The following is a 20,015-nucleotide window of genomic DNA, read 5'->3' on the forward strand; positions in this document are numbered from 1 at the left end:
TAACGAACATGTCTTTCAAATATGAGACAAAATAACGGAGTCAATCAGTCAATGCTTTACAAGATCTCTGAAGCTTCCTTTTGATAAATTTGCCGGCACGTTTGAACTTTTAAGTATCAAAATTTCGATTTTGAATGAAGATAAACTAGGTATTTAAATGAATTCTACGTTCAAATTATTTTCTTTTTTCCTAAAGAGAAGAAAGAAAGTTTAATTTGGATGTTTTATTCTGTGGTTAGAGACCATTGTTAGAGACTGACTTTACAGAACACTCGATGGAAGCATTCCGTAAATTTTAATATAGCGACAAAAAAGCGTATAATTATTCGACCACTATAATTTTCCAATATGGCGGACGAAAGTGCTCAACAAAACGAGAAGTCCACAACTTGTACGTTTTTTAAGAAAACAAAGCGAAAAGGAAACGTTCGTAAACGAAAAGCGGACAGCTCGGGAAGCGAAGACGAGACTTCCGTGGTCAGACTGGAAAAGAGAGTGGCGCCCAACCCATTGAGACAAAAAACTGGCACGGCCACGCGAAGTTGGGAAACAGAAAAAACATCATCAAGAGAAAACGACCTTGGAAAGACAGGTAGGCTGTTGCCCGGGTAGTTAATAAGGATAAAACTTATAAAGCCATGCATTCGGTATCAATGTTCTGTAAATCCACCATATTTAAATAAAAATAAATATGGTCGCGCAAGAGGCATGTTACAATTAGGATCAGCACGTGTGTTGTTGCAAATGGGAAAAGCAGTCTATTGCCTTGGGCTGTCAAGCATTTCAAGGAACTGCTTGCTTAAAAATGAGGACCTTTAAGTTGCCTTGTAAAATTTACCATGGAAGTTCTTGCATTAGGTTCTGATAATGGAAGTGACAAGACTGGCAAACCCAAATTTTCATTTAAATCAACAAGATCGGCTATGAGTAGTGGTCCCCTGGATGCTGGAGCAACATCCATTAACGAGGTCGATACACAAGCTGACCGGGATGCTCAGGCAATTTTTGAACGAAAATTGGCTGCAAATAAGAACAAAATGAATGAGCAAGATGACATGGTGTATCTTTTGTAATAACACATTGGAGTGCTGTAAAAGTTGTTGAAAATGAAGTGTGTCACAAGTCCATTGTTCTTTGGTAGATGTATTGCAGGTTTTGTGATAAACATAGTTTTGTAGTTCTCGCGAATAAGTTAGTCTCTATGTTCTGCTCTATAAACCTCACTATAGTGTGATGTGTTTGGTGGAGCTTTAAAAATTATATCAATAAATATTATTAACGTGTGGCGGTACTTTTGCTCGTACCCATGCCTCTTGCCGCTCGCACCTCATTTTAACCCATTTCCCAGGCACGGGCCGATACGTGCGCCTGCAAACATACGGGTGACGACACGATGGGATTATCAACCAGACATCTGCAAAGATTACAAGGAGACCGGTTTTTGTGGTTTCGGAGACAGTTGCAAGTTCTTGCACGATCGTAGTGATTACAAACACGGTTGGCAACTCGAACGGGAGGTGGATGAAGGCAACTACAACCGACAGGACCCGCACAAATACGAGGTCTCCAGTGACGAAGATGACGATCTGCCTTTCGCTTGTTTCATTTGTCGAGAATGCTTCACGAACCCCGTTGTCACCAAGTGTAGGCATTATTTCTGCGAGCGGTGTGCGCTTGCGCATCATAAGAAATCCAAACGATGTTTTGTCTGTAATCAAGCCACGCAGGGCGTGTTTAATCCGGCGAAAGAACTTATTAAAAAAATCAACGAACAGAAATTGAACGAGGAGAGGGATATTTGATGACAGAGACTGTTCAATCTTTCATTACTTCATATTGAAAGGTTGATAAGCGGGATGGCTGGAAATCCCAAGCAGCCGTCGTTGAGCTAGTGTGCAGTTCCCGGACCATGCACTTGGTCTTCGGTGAAATGAAAGACGGTAATTCCTCCAATTTTCTCGAGCTCAATGAAATTTGCAAAGTATTTGTACCAGTATTGATTTGAGGAAAAATTTTCGTTTTCTGTATAATATCATTGCTCTGCTCGAAAAATATTAAAACTGCAACCGGAAAGATCATTAATACTTGCGGAACCTCCTACGAAGAACTAAGCAGACGCTATTTACAACAGTCTGGCAGCCTGCATACTTTTTTAGACGACGCAAAGATTATGTTTCGAAGATTAAGTTTTTTTCCTCGAGCTACTGTTAGTTGTGTTTTCAACTATCAACGATGTTCTAAAGAAAAACGCCATCACAGATGTTGCTGGTTTACTATTGAAGATTTCTAAATTATTTTTGTAAAGACAGCAGAAATATGGCGATACGCGAATAAATGTAAATCAACGTTCGTATTAGATTAGTCAATGTACAAACTGCTAAAACATTCTCGTTTCGGCCGTTTCTCGTTGATCTTTGTTAAATAATTTCTATGAATTAAATAGTTAGTGACTGCTCCAACAACGAGAATTCGATGACTTTGTCATAGATAAGAGCACATATTTTATTGTCCTAGTTAAATCTCTCGCTTTCCTAGAGTTTTTCAGTACTGTTTTCACATTGCCGCAGTCCCAAGTTGATTTGCGCGGCTCTGTGGTTTGATATGCTCTCTTCCTACAAAGTAAACAACAAAAATGTTGAAATCCGGACACATTATCCCCAGACCCATTAAATTGCGTCCTTTTTTATGAAAGTAATCACTTCGTGAAAAGGTTTCCCTCGGACTGTGGAAAGCGAGTCGGAAGACGGTTGAGCTTAAAAATATTACGTTCATCAACTAAAGAAATCCACGATTTCTATCTTCATTTACATTTTTAAGATTTCTTCACATTTTCCAGATGATTTTCCCAGGATATAACGCATATTCTTACCGTAGTGGTGATTTCAGTGGGTGTATTGCAGGCTGCTTTGCGTTTTTCAGCGCGATAACCACGTATCATGAAAAATGCCATCATTGTTATGATCAAAAACGAGTGTAACTCCGATTATTATCGCCAGAGTCGTTTTGCTGACGTCCTCTTCTTGCTTGCCTAGAAAGGTGAATGAAGACGAGTTTTCGCACAAAAATACACGTTAGCAGAAAAGAAAACACTTGCAGCTTTAACTAAACTTATTTCTGAGCACGCGCTTACTTGATTGAGTTGTGGTTTTCTTATCTTCCGATTTCGTTTCGTTTGTATTGCAATGGACTGCTATGAATTGAAGGAGGAGGTTTGCCAAAATCGTCCGTTGTTCAGGGAGCATTTTATCGCGCTGTACGAAAAAATTAACGCGATATTTAGAGGACGCAATTTCGACAAAACAAAATAACAGCTCAAATTGCCCCGACAAATATTTCCACAACAGCCATGTAATCAACTACGAACGATTAAATTTGTCTCGAAAGTGAGTTATGGCTCAAATTTTACAGTTAGCATTCCTGTCTAAAGTTACAAGTTGCTGATCTCATTTTGGATTTTTTTTTCTTTTTTGATACGAACGAGAAAAAGTCTCTTACGAACATCCTTTACCAAACAAACACAGCAACTCATGTGTCACCACAAGTGCGTCATGCAAAAGGATTCTCTAATTTTTTTAACCGACTTGTAGAGTGTACCAAAGGGCTGATTTTATGAAGCAAGTGCTCTCGGCTAGCAGAGTTGAAAACTGAATACAATGAAAAAATCACGTGTTAAGGGCTTCTGTTTAGGATCTCCAGACTTCGACCTACCTAGCTAAGACAACCAGTCTCGTGAAATGAAACCTTTATCCTACAATCTATGGTGTCGTTGTTTCGATAAACATAATCCTTGCTTACGCACAACACGCATTCGAAGATTCTAAGGGCTCATACCGGGAAGTCGCTCAGTTTGATGACGTGGAGCGCCTATTGTTTACCGTATGAAACCCAATTAAACTGCGTGTGATTTTCCTGAGCAAACTCAAACCTTTCACAATATTTAAGGTATTGCATAATGCATAAAGTAATTTTATCCTAGTGATGTCTTCAATTTGCGAAATGTTGATGAGAACGTTGATCAGTATGAACCCAGTATGGAGCCCAAATGTTTTTCTCATCGCTTTGAGATACTGCTAACAAATGCAAAGAAACAATTCAACAAGTTTTGTGTGTGCAACTATAAAAGTTAGACTGTCGACTATATTTTATGTTAATGACGTTGTTCGCATAACAGCCCAGCATATGTAAAAATTATTGGGAAATATGAACGCTCACCCCCGAATGAACGAACACCCCCATAACGACCATTCATCTTTTTCAACGAAAAGAGCATATGGCTTTAATTGAACAAATACACGCCATAATGGTCTAACAGCGCGCGACACATGTGGGAGACACGTGGCCGATACCGGTACCAAAGAAAACAATCCCCGAACGCGCAAGCACGCTTCAATTCTTATGGCTCTGACTTTAGTGAAATCATTTAACGTCTAGATGTGAACGAAAATGATTTCATTCTCGAGGCAACACATTTTCTTACACTTTCACGACCGAGCCCATGTTTTGGTATGTTTGACGGTATGATTGACTAGGTCCAATATAATCTTGAATGTTAACTGTTACCATTATGCCTGCTTTATTAGGCAGTTGTACATACGACCGTAAGGTAATACTGTATTAGTCATCAGAGACACAACTCCTCAACTGATTTTTCAACATACTTCATTCATTACGGCACTCATTCAATAAGATCGTTGGATTTTTTAGTACTATTTTGATGTTCAGAGAACACCGTCTTTGTAGGTGAAGTTTTTGCGAAGAGAGGTACACTTACCTTTTTGGCCAATATTTGTTACCAATCCTAGTTCGCCAAACACATATATGTACAGTTCTTTAGAAACAATTGCGTTTGAGGAGTTTTAGTATGAAATGACGGCAGACGTGTTTTTTTGCCGTATCGTGTTACCGCGTGGGTTTGGGGATTCAACTCTCATGGCGAAGACGTGTTCTTCACGTGGACACTTGTATTGGTGTAAACTATGAGCGCGTGCTGCTGCTGTCAAGTGTATTGAACGCGTCAAATCCACATGGTCAAATCGTACATTAATGGTGCCTTGAGGGAAAAGTTGAGTGAACACCCGGCATAAATAAACGACAAATCAGTAGAGAGAAAAGCGAGAAAATGGATTTCAATGTAAATTTTCAGAATGGAAATTTCCTTAGAAAACTGTACATGCACCGTCAGCGTTAATAAGGATTTCCCTTGCATAATTTAATTTAGTACATCACTACATTAATGAAGTGTAAGTATATACCTCTTCAAATAACTATGTACACCTACACGCAAAGAATGCTCTAGTCTTTCATACTATACACATTTCTTTAGATTAGTCATAACACCATTTTAAACAACTGAAGAGAGATCGATAAATTCTAATCTTTCACGACAAACTGTTTCTCAGTGTAAGTTTTACATTCGTATCAGCAAATTTGCGATGCCATGGTGTTATCATAAAACTTCTTCCTCGTAATCATGTGATGTGTCCGCTTTCTTAGATCCACTTTTATCGTGCTACAAGCATGAAATAAATTACTTTAGAAATCTAAAAATACTGAGAATGCAATGTTAAACAATTGATGGGTTACATGATGGGCTGATTAGCAACCAATATTGGTTACAATCAGCTACCAATTATGGTTACAATCGGCTACCAATAATGGTTACAATCAGCAAGCAAGCAATCATGGTTACAAACTGAAAACTGCTTAAAAAGTGAAAATTGATTGGTTACATGATTGCTACTCATCAACCAATAATTGCTTGAGGTTTGTAATTGTTTATAATCAACTGTAAAATTTTTTCGACGTTGTAAATTTTAATTTCATGCTAGCTGGGCGATTTATCTCTTGAAAGTTCGGCAAACTAAGCCAGTATTGTGCCATGCCATTATAGGTGTTTAGTCAACCAATTCTACCCAGCATGCATTTGTCTCCACTCAGAGAACACGTAAAAGCATGCCATGGAACTTCAAGGTCAGTGCTGATCACGAATTTGCTCAGGTCGTGCTGTTTCGCGATAGAAGAGTCTAAAATCTTGACTGGCGCTTAAAGGGATAAAACAGTACATAGAAGTAGCAATTTCACCAAAAACGCGGAAGTGAGTTCTTTGGATTTCGGAAACAAAGAGCTAGAATTCGAAAATTGGAATCAAAAAACATCCAGCGAGGAACATGGTGGAAAAACTTCTGGTCTTGTAGCCTTGTTAGAAAAAACTTGGCTTACTAACGAACAATTTTCTGAATTATGTTCGTTAAGTTTTAAAGTCCTCTCGTAGAAGCGACAGCCAAGCCTAACCCCCTGTTCCCGCCAAGAAGAGAAGACAAGCTGTTCAGACAACAAAGCCGAATTCGTCAGAACATGCAGGGTCAACGGATGAGCACCTCACGAGTATCTGGCCGAATCGCAAAGGTCTTTATGATGCTGTTAACAGCGTTTAGCATTGGGAATTATCAAGAAAGCATTGCTGCTATGGCCGAGAGAAAAACGATCAACTCGTGAATGTATAACCGATGATATGGTTGATAATTATAAGTGGAAAGTACCGTCATGAAGAACTCAATACCCACGTCAGACTGTAAAATAGTGAAAATTGTCAAAGCACCCATAGTTGCTGAAAGCAATGGCGGGAGCTTGTGAAATGTACAAAAACGGCACGACTTTCGTGTTTCCAGGCCGCAAAAAGCCTTGACAAATGCATTTCCCACTTGCACGTATAATTAAGCGAAGCAATGGGCGAGAAGCACTAAACTCGAAGTCACAGGCATTCTTAAAGTGTCGCAAGTTTTTTCAAACATTAACTGCAGCAAGTAAATCTCATTAAATCTCAAACTACTTTAAAAAACACACAACGCCACGTTACATTCTTTCATCCATAGCTGAATGAATATGAGTTAATAACTTGCTAGCATTGTGTTTTGATTCCTACAATGAAAGTTTTTGATTGAGTATTTTACCACACCGACCTCAAGGCCGTTTGATTTCTCCATTTTGAGAAGCTGCACGTGACCGCTCCTTCCTCTGTGATATGCGCGACACAAAAAGCAACCAAAAAAGCAACACAGAAACACTGTCAAACTGAGTCCGACGATTATCCCAACTGTCATGTCTTCACTATCATCTACAGCAATCGAAAATTATACTTGAAAATAAAGCCAAGTTCAAAAGTGCATTGTCAACATAGGTAGAAAAACATCAAAAACATTATTTTCTCTTTGCAAATAACAAATGGAAGATGTTCCTGCGACTCGAAAGTTTTTGAACGTCAGCGAGAGTGCAGAAATATTTTGAACGACGAAAAAATGAAAAGGGCGCAACCCAACAGGAAATGTGGGTGCAGTACAAGCAATCGGAAAATAAAGTGTTTTTTTACTGTCTCACTAATTTAACGAATCGCTTTCTTGAGATGTTTCTTGATCGCATCATCATTGAATGATCATAAATTTTAAATTTTACTGTCATTCTTCAAACCACTGCCCAGGACGTTGTATGTTCAATTGTTCAAAATCATAACATGAAGCGGAAACAACCTAATATTTACATACTATTTTTGCGTGTGAGACAACAATATTGACTCATTAATTGAACGTCGCATATTTCATACGGCATCCAATCAAATTGCAAAGTCTGTTACAATTGATCAGAAGATTTGGGAACAGACGCTCGACTTTCTGAAAAAATGAACTGCGAGGAAAATGGAGTACAGAAACATAATCACAGAATTTTCCGTTTTGAACTAAAAGTTACGCATGATTAAAAATGCTAAAGTTTCTTGTCCAACCAAAACTTTTGGGTTTTTCACCGAATTCGCGTTGGTTCATTGATAAATTAGAATAAATTCACGAACGCAAACTTCGAGTTGCTTTCAAAGTTTTGTACTTGACGTAGGCTTTGCATGAAAGCCTATTATAAAATATTGAAAGAGGATGATAGATTTTTCTCATCGTTCGATGAACTTCGTGTCTTACGTGCGAAAAAAGTGTCGCTCGCCGAAATATGAGCCATATTTTATTTATTCCTAATTATGACGATAAAAAGATGAGGTCAACTAGGGTAAATTGTAAACAAAATGAAAGCGGAAGTGAATAGTTTAGTTTTCACTTATTTCTTAAACATCAGAGTCCGCCTTCATCTCTCGATGAAATAAGCCGCAAATCAAGTAGTGAGCAATATCAATATTTCTCAAAACACGCGCATGAATGAACAGGCTGACCTAAATCTTCGATTTATAAAAACAGGACGCCGATAACGAGCACAAACCTATACAAGAATAGAAAAATGAAAAAATGGTTTTTCACCATTGACCTTTCAACTGGATAAAGAACGTTGAAGCACAACTATTTCTAATATATACTGTGATGCAAACTGAATTCAATTCCACTTAAATCTAGTGTTTAAGATATTGTGGCAGCGTGTGTGGGAACTTTCTGCAAATAAAAGACTGAAGCAGAATTCCATGTTATGGATAGGGTTGAAAAACGCACCGATACCTTCTCAATTAACTTCTACAACTAACACTGTGTACTATAGTTTCAATAAACATTTGATTGTAATTACGAATCATTCTATCGTTTAATATTCAACAATCATACTAGTAACAGGCATCTTAATTAGCATTTTAAGACTCACATCAAGATGCATTACGGTACGTAGAAGTTTCGAAACATGGCGCAAGGAATCGCCAATTTTACAGTCTTACCGTTGTTTGAACTTTTTGTCGTCGTTGTTTTGCCATCATTACCGATCTTCTCGTTTGTGAAAACGACGTTGAGTAAGCTCGCTAACACAAACGCCGCGTGTTTAAAATGTACGCCCATCGTGCAAGTGGTCTGGTACTCTGGTTCGCGAACAAATATAGCAGCTTTATTGCGACAAACTCATAATATTTACAATTTGTCGATCAACTTATGTGTCAGACTATCTCGGCCTAGTTTCGAATTTCAAGAAGGAAACGTTCACAAAGCGGCATCAGGCCAAATAATACTCTTGTCAAGAGTGAAATGAGCTTTATCAATCAGAAATCCAAGTAGCATGCATTGGACATGCCGTGAAAACGTGCACACCACATGGCTACTGAGACGGCTGCTCAAGGTTACGTGGAATTATGACGTGTAGAAGCTTTTTTATGATTACAACGAAATTATTGCATTACAAATAGTGACATTTTTATTTAGGAAAGAAGTACTTATGAACTTTTCGTTCATTTCTATGAATTTGGCTTCTAATCTTCGAATCAAGCGAGAATGTGGTATCTTTGGCCGATGAGTTAATGGTTGGCTTATTCTTCAATTGTCTTGAACTATTTTGATAGCAACAAAGCCAACATTATTTTTTATGTAGTTGAATGGATCACTTTAAGTTCTTTCATGAAAAGAAACAACTGCCCAATTCCGACAAAACCTATCGTATATGCTTTGAAGATTTTCTTTACACAAGGAAGCCGTTTTGATTCGTTTCAATGCCGATTTACCTCAAAATTAATTACTGAATCATCATTCTTTGGTATAGGCGAAGCGAAGGAAAGAATTTTAGTTTTATAGATGAACGAAGCTGACACTGGTACTGGTACAATGACCCTAATGACGAAGTGAAAAATTAGACTATTGCCTCTTTGTATATGGCTCTCCTTGTGTGCGAGGCGTTTTTTAAGAATATTAATATATCACATCTCGATTCAGTGCGTCAAATGCTTAGCAAGGAATTCAATCTTTTTGATGCTAAATTCTTAATAGCCTCACAAAAATGCAGAATTTAACAAAAGGATATTCTCGCCACGTGTTTTTTACTTGTACTGCGCAATGTTCCTGTTTCTCCTGTCGCCGAAGGCTTATGTGGTTGGATACTTGAGTTTATTTTAACGTTAACATACAGAATAAACGCTTGAGCAAGCGTCTTGTGTCGAAAAAGGGCTTTGTCAATTGACTTCTTCATTGCCAGCGAAAGAAACGATAGCGTTCGCTTCTCAGAGATTTTATAAATCTGAAAACACTTCTCTAAATCTAAACATTGCTTCGTTTCATTGCTCGATGATAACAAAGCCTGTCTGTTTTATTCTCGTCGTGAAAGTACAATGCTATTAGCTATTAATCGATAGTTCATTCACAGCGTGTTTTTCAAAAAATCTTTACTGTTTCACACGTGTAGTGCAGTTTCTAACACAGCTACTTCTTTTACAATGTGCATTCCAAGATTTAATCATATCTTCCATTTCCCTCGGAATTAAATTGGTCTCTTTTCTACTTATTTTTATTGAACTCACACACATGTTAAAACACATGATGTATTCTTTGTTTTATGAGAGTCTTCCACGTGTCATCTCTTTCAGACTTTTTGTTCTTAGACATTCATGAGGATTTAAATTATTAATGTTCGCCTATTGTCTGTTTACAACGCTTTTCGATTTCCGTTTTCTCGCAAATCTATGTTCTCTTGTTTGTTGGCTGAACTAAGTCAACGGCTCAACGCTTGTAAACTGCATGTACCGCGAAGGAAGTCTTGTCGGTCCTGATGATATAACAGGGCACAATCTGTCGGCTTTGCCTTCAATTTAGCAATTTATTCACCACACGAGTTGTTTTTGTTACTTACACAACACTTTTATCCATGATTGCATGCATAACTTATCGTACAATGAGCCCGATATTATCCAGAATGTAAATGCAATGTATGACTTTGATAGTGTATGGACAGGCAAAAAATTCCTTCGATTTTTGTAGCTTGTTTTCGCAGCATTGCTTACATGTTGGGACATTCCCTTGGAATGTGTGGAATTTGAAAACCCCGGAGGTTCTATCATCTATGCCACAAGTGATTACGGAAAATTACTTGGATGGAAAAGAACGCGTTTATGCCAGCCTTATGATGATTCTGGCATGAAAAAGTGTTGCTTGTGCTTGGTCCCGGTCTGTACGAGGTTCGATCCTATGAATATGGAGATTGGAGAGGGCAACGCCTATGTGCCATAAGCATGCAGTGTTAATATAATCAGGGTATGTAAGCTGAAGTGAGTTTGAGGGTTGTCACCTTACGGGTTTTTTCATTAGTTTTAATTTTTTGTCCGCTGGTCTCGATAAGAAACTGGGGAGGGGGAAAGGTTTATGTTTAATGTGGTCAGCTGTTTTTTCTTTACGAATGCCCGACCAGGGAACAGGATTGTTTGATCAACGCTTTTATTCGTCAACATGCTATTAGCTGTAGCGTGCCGAAACTCTTTATTTCGCTCATATATAAGCACTATTAAGGCTAAATTTATAGCCACGTGCTTCTGCATGAAGGACAGCTATATATTTCTTTCTGCTGAAACTGAAATTTATGAGCTTTGACAAGAATTTCGTTTGATTTGATTTCAATAAGAAACAAAATGCGTGTTCCAAAAAAGAATGGCTGTTCTGTGTAGAATTGTGTTTGTCGCCGGCTCGAAGTGTAATGAAGTACTATGGACTGTAGAAATGATGAATCTAAAAATCGGCTCTTTAGTAACGCCATTGTTGTCCCATTTTTAACATCCAATTTTACTTAAACATAAGATTAAGATTTTGTTTGTTGTGTTCGGTTGCTTTGGGAAACCAAATCGATAAAGTCATGCTGGAACAATAGAATGTGGAAACAAATTTGTCAGCCTCAACCCGTGGGCAACGCTATAGATTGCATAGAAACACGTGAGTGTTAAGTTTTTTTTGATTGAACGCCTTTTTGCCACAGAAAGTTTGGGAAGAAGTTCATCGTGCTGTATTTGATATGACTTAATGATACTTTTTCGCCAAAATGTACGTGATTTCAAGCTTTATTTTTAAAAACAATACGTTGTTCTAGCAAATTGCTGTCATCAGGGCGGACGACTTATGAAACTGTAAAACAGCAGGTGCAAAGATTAAACGCCAATTCGTTTCATTAAGAGTGTCAATATTGATCAACGACAGTTTATCAATTTTGTATCAAATATCATTCTTGTTCATCAATGGATCTCAAGTTGTCAAATATTGCTGATTCTCTTTTTTAAAGAAATAACTGGTTTTCTCTCCTTTGTAATGAAGATATGCTATCGTATTTGTAGAGTTTGTTTTTGATTTTAACACTCCAATATTCATATAACAAATTTTCAAACCTTCAAGTTGCTCGTTTCTACTGTACTTGGTCAACAGAATGATGAATCTAATAATTCGATTATGTTCAATCGAATACACGCAGTGTATGTCAATTCATCTCATTTCTAACCACTAAGCCACAAGTATCCCCGAAGGCATTACAACTCCCAGCGAAGTTTAATGATACACTCTATGCAAAATAGACTGAATTTCGGGTCGTGAGATGATTTATCAACGGGTCAAACATCGCATTTTTAGCCATAGTAGTGAATGCCATCTTTTCCCATGTTTTTATCTATGTTTTTCTATGTTTATATGAATCAATGAAATGGAACACAAGTGTAATCGAAAGAAGTGTAATCGAAAGGCAATCTCCTCATGGAGAAAAGTTTGTTATTTTCTCAACCAACTTGTGTTATAATAATATGCATAAAATCATGGTTTCATTTCAAGAATTTTTTGTGCAGTGCGACTTTATCCAACAAGATGATCTGATCCACCTCACCGACATCTCGTGTTTGACAACAAAAGCTACAAGATGAGGTGTATTGTTGATTTCGAGCTTAATAACGATGGCTGCGGAGAATCCATTGCAGAGCGCTTCAAGGTCTAAAATTTTCGCTTCGTAGAAACTCGCACAAACAACTTACTTGCAACAACAAAAAACGAAACAATGCCAAAGTAAACTTCAAAAACGAAAAAATTATCTTTTGTTGTATTAAACTTGTTATTTTATTGTCTTCTTTAAGGAAAAGTGGTTGTGCCATTTCCGTACAAAGAAACGCTATTCAAATTAAATAGCATAGGCACAGTATAGAAACATACAGTAGTCTCACTTTGCAACTTGGTGCTGTATATTTAATTAGATTACTGGCTGCGGCTAGCCACCTAAGCGCTCCTACTAGCCAAAAAAAGCAATTGACTTGCTGCCACTATACTAATCACATGCGTAATACGATACGCGCATCACAAACTATTTCTATTGAGTGGGACTACTGTTTGTTTCTATATTGTGACATAGTCTTGAATTCTTGAATTTCAATCAATCTATTTTCTTCAGCGAGATTATCTTTCGAAGTCCTTCAAGATTTTCGTCAGTGGTTGCATCTGAAGGCGAAGGCGGGATCTCGGGGATGGTCTAAAAATAGAAAGCAATTATTGACGAATATCCAAAATTACCGAAAAAAAAATGGTACAACCTTTAGCTACTAGTCCAGTAACGTAAAGTTATAACATGCGATATTATTATTTGGCATATATTATAGCTGACAATAATATATGAATAATCTTCAGCTGCCATGTCAACAAGTTCGCTATTCATCTCCCTAAGGTATTCATTCCTTCACCTGAATGAAATTACCATCATTTCCCGTGGGTTAATTAACAAGACTTTAACCACGCGCGCTTGCTAATTGCGAGATCAATAGAACGTTACGAAATCATTAGAACGTAATGAGATCATTAGAAAGGTATGAAATCATTAGAACGGTATGAGATCATTAAAAAATGAAATTGTTAGAATGTTATGAAATCTTTAAAATGTTACATGTTTTGCTGGCAGATGATGGAGGGCGAAATGGACTTTTTCCTTCTATCAATCAAATTGGTGTAATGCTGATAAGCAAGTTTGTGTAGCAATGCTTTTAGCCAATTCGCAATATTTAGCCAATGTTGTTGACAGCCTTCAAATGACATTGATCAGAATTGTATCGTCCAATTCAGGAGCAAACAATGAAATGCAACAACTGAAAGATGTAGGACTCTATTTTTGCATACGTTTAAAATCGTTTCAAACTTCAAACACCTCATGCGTCACAAGCATTTTGTATTTGAAACGACCTTAACTTCTACCTGCCTTAACGAGTTAAGCTGAATTTGTAGAGTATACTGAGGGTACGATAGGATAACCTAAACTTTACTTTTATTACAACGTACCAAGTTTGGTTTATAAAAATTATGAACAACAGAGGCTCCTGCAAGCATCGATAACATGCAAGCACTTAAGACTTTCAAATAACTTCCCCAAGCCATTCCAGCCGGCATTTTGAACGATATGTGTGTTACGATTGAGAGTTTCTTCACGTTTAATGTTTACTGTGGATTTGCCGAATTTTTCGAGTCTTCGAGTCTTCTTTCTGATTCTTTTCTCAAAACTGTATCATCTATGGAGTGGAACAGAGAGCAAATTGAACTTTCCATCTGCGTTGTTTACTGGACTATTTGGATACAACATTGAGTCATTGACAATATCTGTCGAGCTATAGTTGGTAATTTTTACTGTTTAAATGCCATCCTGATCACAATCCTGAAGAATTTTCAATGCTTCCATGAGGTTGGAATGTAAAAGATGGCGTTTTTGTTGGGGGGGGTGGAGGGGAGAGACAGAGCATAAGCCTAATTTACACAATGACATAACATCATGAACTGAAAAATAGAACACCTAAATTTTATAGTACAAAATGAGAAATAAGTTATAAGACTAAATGGTCGTTTCTTTAACATCTTGCCTTTCCATCTCAGTCAGCAAATGGTTCAAAATTAGCTAAACCCAAAATATCCACTTACAAAACGTTTCGTGACCAATGCGAACTTTTATCATGAAAAGCTCAATCGCTGCGCCCAAAATGAAAAATATCGGCATATATTTGTAAACACCAAGTCGCTCGCTCAAATTTCGTTTTCCTCCAGCGAACATAATAAATTTTATAGCAGTATTAGCAACTTCAGTTCCTGAAGATAAGACTGAGTCAGTTTTATTCACGTATCCCCCCTCTGGAAACATATAAAAAATATTTTTTGAAGGGGGGACTGAAAATCCAATATGGCGGACGATTTGATATAAGAAATCAAGTCAGCAGGACTATGATATCAAAATATAGATTTGATGGCTCGTTACAGTCCATATTTGTAAGTATAACGGTGTTTTAGTAATGTCTATTATTAGTAATGTTTTAGTAATGTTTTAGTAATGTTTTAGTAATGTTTATTATTATTATTATATAATTATAGTTTATTAGTAAAATCATCACGAAAGTTGTCGTTCTGTGTACAAAGATTATTTTATTAATAACGTTTTGTCTTAAGACACAACATCTTTAGATTAAAAGATATCGTTGAAGCTGCAAATGTTAGCCAGCTAATTATTTATTTAAATGATATTATAGTACTTGATGAAAGGAAGGAGAAAATTCAAATGACTGTATAAAATTAAAAAAAGGATTCCCTTGTATTTTGTAGCTTAACACTAGAGATTATAAGCCTGCTTATTTTTAAAACCTCACGTACATTTGCTATGGACAACACATCACTTATGAAAAAGCTGTTACTCTTGTTTTGCCACCATTTGTAATGGCCATATTATAATGATTAGTTTAAGCTCTCGTGTTTATGTTAGAAGTTTAATTAAATAGAGATTAAGATGATCGGTTGCTATGGATCGAACAGTTCAGTTCAAATTTTCTGAAATGTTATTCATATATTATTTCATCTAAAAAAAGCCAACAAAGTCCCCAAAAAGCCAGCAGGAAAAAAGGGTCAGGGAAAAAGAGGAGGTTTGGGGACATGTCCGAAGATGAAGTGACAAAATTCTTGCTACCCGATCACTTTGGAGACCAGATGGACATAATGTTTGTAAGTTTGCTTGATTGTTATACATAATCAGTGCATGGGCTCAGAGTTTACATTGAAATGATATGATGGTTGAATTTACAAAACTGGTTTTCATCATTACAGGTTGGTATCAATCCAGGTCTCATGTCTGCATATAAAGGTCATCACTATTCTGGCCCGAACAACCATTTCTGTAAGATCAGCTTCCTTTATACTTTGGGTTTTTTTGTAAGACTAATAAACTGTAGAAAGCAAAGATGTTTGAAGAGTTATGCATTTATTGTAGCAAGTCAGGAGATATGTCATGTTAAATATGGTGTTGTTGTTGTAGTATTGTGACTTTGTTTTATGTACATAAAGGGCTACTGTAAATGCCTAAAACTGTAGCATGTGCCTAGAGCCGTTTCGAGAACATTGATTGGGAGGGTGTGTGTGTTTATTCATGCATTCAGTTGTGCCCAACTGAATTACATTTCTTATGTAATTTCCTGGGTGAATTGTATTCAAAAGAAATCATTTGAGCACTACTGAGTGTATCAATATAACCCCCCCCCCTCCCCTCACAAAAAAGTAATTAACGTTCTAAGGACAACTCTGTATTTGTCTTGCCACTTGATAACATAAGTATGTTGCATGTTATTGGAATTAGTTCATCCATTTAATTAATAAATATCAGTGAAAAAGTATTTATTTAATTTATTCAATTGAATGCTTTCCAAGACAATTGTTGAAAAGTAAACCTGTTGTCAATAATGCTGTTGATGATACCACTAGTTTCCTCATTTTCTGTTATTTATTTATTGCACTTAAGTTGTTTGACCTTTTTGCATCAGCAGTAGGAATGTGAATTCACGTTAATTTCATGTATACATTCAGCTATGTTTTGACGTATTTCCAAATGGGTTTTTTATTCTGAAGGAGCAATTTTTTATCAAATACTTATGGAGAATCGTTTTATATTGAACTTAAAACCTCAACCATTCAAGTTGTTACGTAAACGTCCTTGCTTCTTTTAGGGCCTTGTCTAGCTGATGCAGGTCTGGTGCCAGATGGTTTCACGTTTGTTGATGACGTCAGATGTCCTGATTATGGAATTGGACTAACGAATATTGTTGGCAGGACAACAAAAAGCAGTAGCGAACTTTCTCGGTGTGTTGAAGTTATTTGTGAACTGATTGGGGGTGGAGGTGGCAATATTCATATATGCATGATATGCCGTGTAAGTTTCCTTTGAAATCCATTCATTTTTTCGGATTATATAATAAATGTATGACTATCTCCCCCTTCCCAATTTACGCGCTAGCCACGTGCCCGTACGCAACTGCTCTGAGTGTTGCCGCATGTTTTCAGCATAGTGTTGTCACTAGGCAGTATTACGACGAAGCGAAATCAATAATTATATCAGGATAACAATACTTGTGAGTCTATCAATATCTACAGACAGGGATTGTCGCTGAGTGTCTATGTCGATAAATCATGAAACCCTCGTATGACATTGTCTTGGGGATACTTCCTCCTACGTTTTCGAAAATTAATCATTTCACATTTGGAAAACTACTCTTTCACCTTGAGATATCCAGTTTGCCACCACACAATCAAAACAAATTTGCGGCCTTGTAGCCGTTTAGCTTTGCTTCATCTCATCAAATATTTTCTGCTGCTTAATTGAAGAACAATAAAACATTTAGTACAAATACTCCTCCCTCCCTCCCTAAACATAGCTTCATAATATTGATTCTTAGCGAATGTGACGTGGGTGAAAATGATTTTTCGTCGATCAAAAGGAAGCAGAAAATCTTTGCCTATGTCAAATGTGTAGCCAGGACAGTTTCTAGAACGTTAATCGTAAGTAGGGGGAGGGGATTATTAGTATATTCAGTTGTTCCTGACTGATTTCTTTTGAAAGTGATTTGGCTTTCTAGAGAAATCAGTCGGGTACAATTGAATATATTCTTAAACACTCTCTCCCTCCACAATCCACGTTCTAGCTGCGGTCCTATGTGTATCACCATCCCCCTTCCTTCGGACGAGATGTGAAATTTACTGTCTCATTACTGTAATGTAATTAATTTCAGCCAGGAAATAAAAGAAGGAAAGGACAAGTTGATCGAAAAGATAAAAATACACCGACCTTTGGTGACTTGTTTTAACGGTAAAGGTATGGTCCTGAGAATGAAAATATTTTGTCTCCGTTCACGTTCTCTTCAGTCCTAAGAATTCCTTTTCAAAAAAAAAAACAATTTTAGGTATTTATGAAATTTTTACCGGTCGAAAATGTGAACTTGGTCTGCAAAAAGAGCGAGTGCCTGGAACGAGCTCCGTAAGTCACGGGTTTAATTGCTCCATTTATGACTGGAATAACAAAAGCCTAAGCCTTTACGAGACTATTTTTCACGAATAGCTACATCTTAAGGAAGTCAACACGAGCGGGTGGCATAGGAAAGAAGTAATTTTTAAGGGGGCACAACCTGGCATCTTTGGTGGTAAAGGGCAACAATTACACGTAGTAAATATAATAAAAAAGTCACACTGCTTACATTTTTAGTATATACGTATATATAAAACTGTCAATCAATGTAACATGACAACATAATATAGCAAGTATTTTACTTAAAACTACTGAAGTACTTGTAATAGTATATCTGTGGCAAATTATTTGGGGGGGGGGGCGACCATTAAATTTTATTATTTTAGGACGTGTTCCACTTCCATCCCCGTTTTCTATGCCCTTGGCGAGACGTAAGCTGTCCTAGAAATGCAATTTGAAATATGTTTATGGTTTGTTCGATATGTAGGCAATCTATGTGATGCCCTCGTCGTCCGCACGAACGATGATCTATCCTAGAAAATCAGATAAATTACAGTTTTACTTGGAGCTGAAGAAATTAAAGGATGAACTCAAGGCCGAAGGCAATTGCATAGACTAAATAAAGGTAGATGATTGGTTGTACCTACCTATTGAAGTATTCAGTTGGAAAGATTTTAGTCCTGGAATCTTTCTTACATTAATTGACTTTCATAAAGTTTCGTGTAAAGTTAGTTTTAACATAAAACTTCAAGTTCCTGTATGACGAAATTGCTATTTACTAATGCAAAGATGAAATTCATCATATACATAACACGCCTTTCGAAGAACTTGATTTCGAACAGCTTTAGTGCATGCTTTCTTCCGCCAAGGCTTTGCATGAAGTGTGCATGTTCTCCTCAGCAACAGTTTGCATGAAGTTAACTTCCAATTTATCTCAAGTTAAAAGCTTTTCGTCTTTGTGGCAGTTTTCCACGCATAAAAGTCCCCAGTTTTCATTTAGTGTTTATTTTATAAACATGAGCATTATACCGGGGAAGAGGGAAAGGGGGGATCAATCCAAGTTATCAGTTGCTCTATTGTCACTGCTCGAACGCTATGTGAAACGCCTGGGTACATCAAATTATTTTTTAATATATCGTATGTGATTGGAGTTATGAAAATTATTGTTTTGTCTAAATTTCTTTTGCGAGATTATGGTGGAATGACAGCATATTTAGCAAAAGTTTCTCTTAGCAGGTTGTTAAGAAAAAACCGACACATAAAGCCCGTTGCGGAACTGATCGGTTTTTTTCAACGTCGAACTTCTTTTAAATGACTTTGTCTTTCTTCATAACGAACTGTGCTTTTAAAAGCATTGATGAAAGATCAATATGCGAGCCAATATAGAGTTTTTTTGCACAAGTTTTCTGCTAGAAAAATAATTGTGCGATTTTTTTGAATGTGCATTACTATATGTGACAGTCGCTCTATATAATAATATGCTTAGAAAACCATAGAAAACGCACATTTTGTCAGTTTTGTGATATCGATAACTAGCCATTGAATGAACATAAATACATAGACCTGAACTGTGACGTAGCTGCGGTTATTGTCCCTCGCCTTATCGTCTCAATTTGTCCAGATGTCTGAAACAGCCACAGAGATTGTCGTGAATGTATGGTTTTAGGTTTCCGCGACTTTTGATGGAATAAATCACACGAGTAAAATACTTGAAAGGTAGTGTCAATAGAGTAATAACTTTTTAGGACAACGTGCGAAAGAGTTCGTCAGTTTACGACTTTTTATGAACATCATGTATTTTGAGTAAAAGGACATCGAAATTTTCTTAGTCGCGCCCATCGTTGAGCCCATGCATATTGATTGAGCGATGGTGCATGTTTCTCCAACCCTCAGTATCCTTGTATGTACGAAAAGATAAGATCCATGAAAAACAGAAATGGAAAAGATATATTTATGTCTTTTGACTTGCGCATTAGATTGGTAATCTTTATAAAGGACCGTGACCTTGGGTTAGGAGTAAC

At 37.0% G+C, this 20,015-nt stretch overlaps 3 protein-coding genes and 2 long non-coding RNA genes across 5 annotated transcripts; 2 read left to right on the plus strand and 3 right to left on the minus strand.

Moving 5' to 3' along the window:
- Nucleotides 1-283: 283 nt before the first annotated feature.
- LOC124433657 (E3 ubiquitin-protein ligase RNF113A-like) lies at nucleotides 284-2,468 on the plus strand. The gene is made up of 4 exons (XM_046983434.1): nucleotides 284-592; nucleotides 859-1,069; nucleotides 1,249-1,265; nucleotides 1,327-2,468. Exons 1-4 carry the CDS (start codon nucleotides 349-351, stop codon nucleotides 1,800-1,802), a joined length of 948 nt encoding a protein of 315 aa, XP_046839390.1. The 5' UTR covers nucleotides 284-348; the 3' UTR covers nucleotides 1,803-2,468.
- On the minus strand, nucleotides 2,263-5,023 carry LOC124433658. The gene is made up of 4 exons (XR_006944552.1): nucleotides 4,772-5,023; nucleotides 3,131-3,251; nucleotides 2,870-3,028; nucleotides 2,263-2,612 (listed from the first exon to the last, which is right to left on the minus strand). It is a non-coding gene; the product is annotated as an uncharacterized LOC124433658 (long non-coding RNA).
- Nucleotides 5,024-5,100: 77 nt separating this feature from the next.
- Nucleotides 5,101-9,007, minus strand: LOC124433655. Its single transcript, XM_046983433.1, has 3 exons — nucleotides 8,693-9,007; nucleotides 6,960-7,114; nucleotides 5,101-5,509 (listed from the first exon to the last, which is right to left on the minus strand). The coding sequence occupies exons 1-3, from the start codon at nucleotides 8,808-8,810 to the stop codon at nucleotides 5,447-5,449; spliced, it is 336 nt and encodes a 111-aa protein (XP_046839389.1). The 5' UTR covers nucleotides 8,811-9,007; the 3' UTR covers nucleotides 5,101-5,446.
- A 3,783-nt stretch (nucleotides 9,008-12,790) lies between these two features.
- LOC124435014 lies at nucleotides 12,791-14,157 on the minus strand. The gene is made up of 2 exons (XR_006944970.1): nucleotides 14,013-14,157; nucleotides 12,791-13,215 (listed from the first exon to the last, which is right to left on the minus strand). It is a non-coding gene; the product is annotated as an uncharacterized LOC124435014 (long non-coding RNA).
- A 724-nt stretch (nucleotides 14,158-14,881) lies between these two features.
- On the plus strand, nucleotides 14,882-18,807 carry LOC124435013 (G/T mismatch-specific thymine DNA glycosylase-like). Its single transcript, XM_046984962.1, has 7 exons — nucleotides 14,882-14,984; nucleotides 15,575-15,707; nucleotides 15,810-15,879; nucleotides 16,703-16,835; nucleotides 17,762-17,844; nucleotides 17,933-18,006; nucleotides 18,482-18,807. Exons 1-7 carry the CDS (start codon nucleotides 14,962-14,964, stop codon nucleotides 18,611-18,613), a joined length of 648 nt encoding a protein of 215 aa, XP_046840918.1. The 5' UTR covers nucleotides 14,882-14,961; the 3' UTR covers nucleotides 18,614-18,807.
- The last annotated feature ends 1,208 nt before the right edge of the window (nucleotides 18,808-20,015 follow it).

This window comes from Xenia sp. Carnegie-2017, unplaced genomic scaffold (genome assembly GCF_021976095.1).
Source record: "Xenia sp. Carnegie-2017 unplaced genomic scaffold, XeniaSp_v1 HiC_scaffold_14, whole genome shotgun sequence".
Classification (NCBI taxonomy): Eukaryota; Metazoa; Cnidaria; class Anthozoa; order Malacalcyonacea; family Xeniidae; genus Xenia; species Xenia sp. Carnegie-2017.